Consider the following 3,551-nt stretch of genomic DNA (forward strand, 5'->3'; position numbering starts at 1 on the left):
CTGCTCCCGTTTGCAGCTCCAGGAGAGACAAGCAGGGGTTTGCACTCCTGGGGATGAAGATCCAGGCCCAGGGGCCCACGCACAGCCCCAAGTCTCCTCTTTGCCGTGGAGGAGGCTCCCACCCATGCACCCCCAGGCTGGGGCAGGAGGTCAGATATTACAGGCTCGCCCGTTCCCCTACAGAGCTGCAGCTGTGCCCAGCTGCCCCGTGCTGCACTGTGGCACTGCCCTGTTACAGCTCCAGTGCTGGGCACCTGCGGGGCTGGAGAGTGTCTCCCATGCCAGGCAGGTTTTCTGCTACCTGTTTCTCACCTTTTCAGCCAGACCAATCCATCTTGGAGCCAGAGGAGCAGTTCAGACTGGAAAACATCTCAGGTTGGCAAAACTCCTCTTCCATAATCCTCCTGGCAGAGCAGGGATGTTATTTATGTTGACCTTAACGAGGCTTTCAACTGGCTCCCATAGAATCCTCATAGACAAACCGATGAGGGCGATGATATTGGGCATTAATGTGGGCTGACAGCTGGCTGAATATCCGGGCTCACAAGATTGTGATCCATGGCACAAAGTCCAGCTAGCGTCACCACTGGGACACTCCAGGTGTCAGTACTGGGGCCGGTCCTGTTTAATATCTTAATTACCTGGATAGTGGGACAGAGTGCACCCTCTGCAAGCCTGCAGACAGCACAAACTGCAAGAGCTGGCTAAGATGCCAGTGGGTTGTGCTCTCAGCCAGAAGGACCTGGAGAGGCTGGAGAGATGAGAGGACAAGAACCTCATCAAGTTCAGCAAATGGACACGCAAACCCCTTCCCCCGGGGAAGAATAGCCCCGTGCACCAGGGCATGCTCGGAGCTGACTGGCTTGAAAGCAGCCTGGGAGGGAAGGACTTAGGGGTCCTGGTGGGCACCGAACTGGACGTGAGCCAGCAGTGTGTCCCTGTGGCAAAGAAAGCCAGCAGCATCCTGGGCTGCCTGAGTGCTGCCAGCAAGGAGATTCTTCCCCCCTACTGATGAGACACCGCTGGAGTCCTGCGTCCAGCTCTGGGCTCCCCAGCGAAAGAGAGGTACGGTCATACTGGAGAGTCCAGTGAAGGCCACAGAGATGATTTAGCGGCTGGGGCACCTGTCATGGGAAGAGAGGCTGTGAGACCTGGGACTCGCAGGGGGGCCTTATCCATGCGTGGATGGGAAAAGAAGCAGATGAAATCAGACTCTTCTCAGTGTCTATGACAGGACAAGAAGCAATGCACACACCAAAACACAAGGAATTCTATTTAAAACTCAGGTAAAACTTTATTACTGAACACTGCAACAGGTTGTCCAGAGAGTCTGGGGTGTTCCTCTCCTTGGAGGTTTTCAAAGACCAGCTGAACACGGACAGCCCATGCAGGGCTTCCAGCTGACCCTGCTGCGAGCAGGGGCTGGGCCAGGTGACCTCCAGGGGTGCCTCCAGCCCCAGCTCCTGGCTGGTCCCTGCTAAACCCGGCATGGTGGAACTGGTAGGGGTTGAGCGATTCAGACAGCACAGAGTCTGCAGTGCAGCCACCCCTCAGCTCCTTGCACTGCAGTTTAGCAAACACCTGGCATAAAAACAGCGCGAGCGTGCCTTTTTTTTTTTTTTTTTTTCCAGACTTGCATAATCTTAAGTAAATGTTTTTTTTTTTTTTTTTTTTTTTTTTTTTTTTTTTTTTGTACAGACTCACAGGGAAAATCCCTCCTGTAATTTGGATGAATAGATAACTTCTTTGTGGCCAAGCTACTTGGCACGCTTCAGTTTCCTTTTGATTTGATAAAAACGAAAATGAATGCTGAGTCAAAGCTCAACATTCTTGGCTCCAATGTGAACTATATCCCATTCCTTCTGCCTTATTATTTTTTGGCTATTTCACTTTCGTGACATCCTCTATCATAATTCTGGAATTTCCACTTGGGCTTCTCTGCTGCCTCCAGGACTCCCTATTAAAAGGGAACTGAATCCAGCTGATGCAGTCTGTGTTGCATCTGCCAGAGCTCCTGGTCCTGCTCCGACTGTCCTTGTCTGACGGGAAGATGAAGGTCTCTTCAGTTGTTCTCGCTCTTCTCCTCATTGCAGCTTCTTGCTCCCAAATGTCCTCTGCCCCAGGTGAGTCCTGCTTTCTTATTTGTGAAGGAAAAATGGAGCTGAGCCTTCATTATTATTTCTCCACTGAGATCCCCTGGTAGATAGCTGGGAATTTTTCAGCCACTCTCCACTCTGCACTGCAATCAATTACAATTTCCCTGAACTGGAAAATCATCCCTCCGTCCATCCGTCCGCCCCTCCATCTAACTAGCCATCTGTCCAGCCATCCTGGACCTGGGATACTTATTCCTGGTTATAGTTTAGGGTTCCCAATCACTGCCCAAAAACTGAGTGGGAATCTCTCCTATACTTGCCTTCCCTAGCAATGGTTGTTGACATTGGACCAGACAATCTCCCATGTCCCTTTCAGCCTTAATTATTCCCTGGTTCCTCACTCCCTCCTACCTGCCTAGCTTCCTGCACTTCTGGGCTGGCTGCTCCTGGTGCACAGCTCAGCACATGCTCATGCTGTCTCTCCCTGTCTCTTCCAGTTGGACCTGACCACCCAACCTGCTGCTTCTCTTATACATCCCACAAGCTCCCAAAGAAGCTCATCCTGCATTACTACGTCACCAGCACCAGCTGCTCCCTGCCAGCCCTCGTGTAGGTATCAAGGCTGACGCCTGGGTGCAGCGCAGGCACAGCCATTTTGGCACGTGCGTGCTCATGTGCAGGGACCTGCGGGGGATGCTCCTGCAGGGACTGCCAACAAATCTTTTGTGGGCACTCCCAGGGATATTCCTGTAGTGTGAAAAAGCAGATGGGAATGGGGGAAAATCACTGTCAGCCATGGCACAAGCTTGGGACACAAGGGAGAACCTCCTGCAATACCCCAAACCTGGGATCTTGGTCTGAGCAGAGACCTCACGTGTCTCATCCCTGTTCCACAGGTTCATCACAAAGAAAGGGCGCGAAGTCTGTGCCAATCCAAGTGACACCTGGGTGCAAAGATACCTGCAGAACATGAAGCGGAACTGAGCAAAGCCAGATAGGAAGCACAGCTGCTGTCATGAGTCTTGTCATCCAGAGCCCCTGTGACAGAGCAGGGCTTTGGGATGGCAGGAGCTGCACGATACCACACCGTCTGCATGCAGCTCCCAGGGACTGTGGGAAGGGCACCATGAGACACCCCATGTTGGGGTGTTGCTGCTTGCACTCAGCTTGCACAGACCAGTCTGAAACGTCATCAGTCAGCCTGACACCTCTGCCTGTGGCCCAGAAAGGCCCATGGGACTGCGCCTCTATTGTTCTTTTATTATTTTAATTTATTTAAGAAATGATCATATGAGATAGATGGTATTTTCATCGGTGGATCATAATGCTATTTATAGGAGGGTGGCAGGGAGGGTATTTACAGGAGGGCAGCTCAGAGTCTCAGCATAGGACAACGAGTGGCCCTGGCTTACTTGTGTGAAATTATGATTCTGGAGAATAAAGAATTTGGATAAA

The 3,551-nt window shown here is 51.7% G+C and overlaps 1 protein-coding gene across 1 annotated transcript; it reads left to right on the forward strand.

Annotated features, from left to right (window-relative positions):
- Positions 1-2,005: 2,005 nt before the first annotated feature.
- Positions 2,006-3,337, forward strand: LOC311217425 (C-C motif chemokine 4-like). The gene is made up of 3 exons (XM_084299474.1): positions 2,006-2,123; positions 2,594-2,705; positions 2,993-3,337. Exons 1-3 carry the CDS (start codon positions 2,051-2,053, stop codon positions 3,078-3,080), a joined length of 273 nt encoding a protein of 90 aa, XP_084155600.1. The 5' UTR covers positions 2,006-2,050; the 3' UTR covers positions 3,081-3,337.
- The last annotated feature ends 214 nt before the right edge of the window (positions 3,338-3,551 follow it).

The sequence above is a fragment of the Netta rufina genome (assembly GCF_964035555.1).
Source record: "Netta rufina genome assembly, chromosome: 21".
NCBI classification, from domain to species: Eukaryota; Metazoa; Chordata; class Aves; order Anseriformes; family Anatidae; genus Netta; species Netta rufina.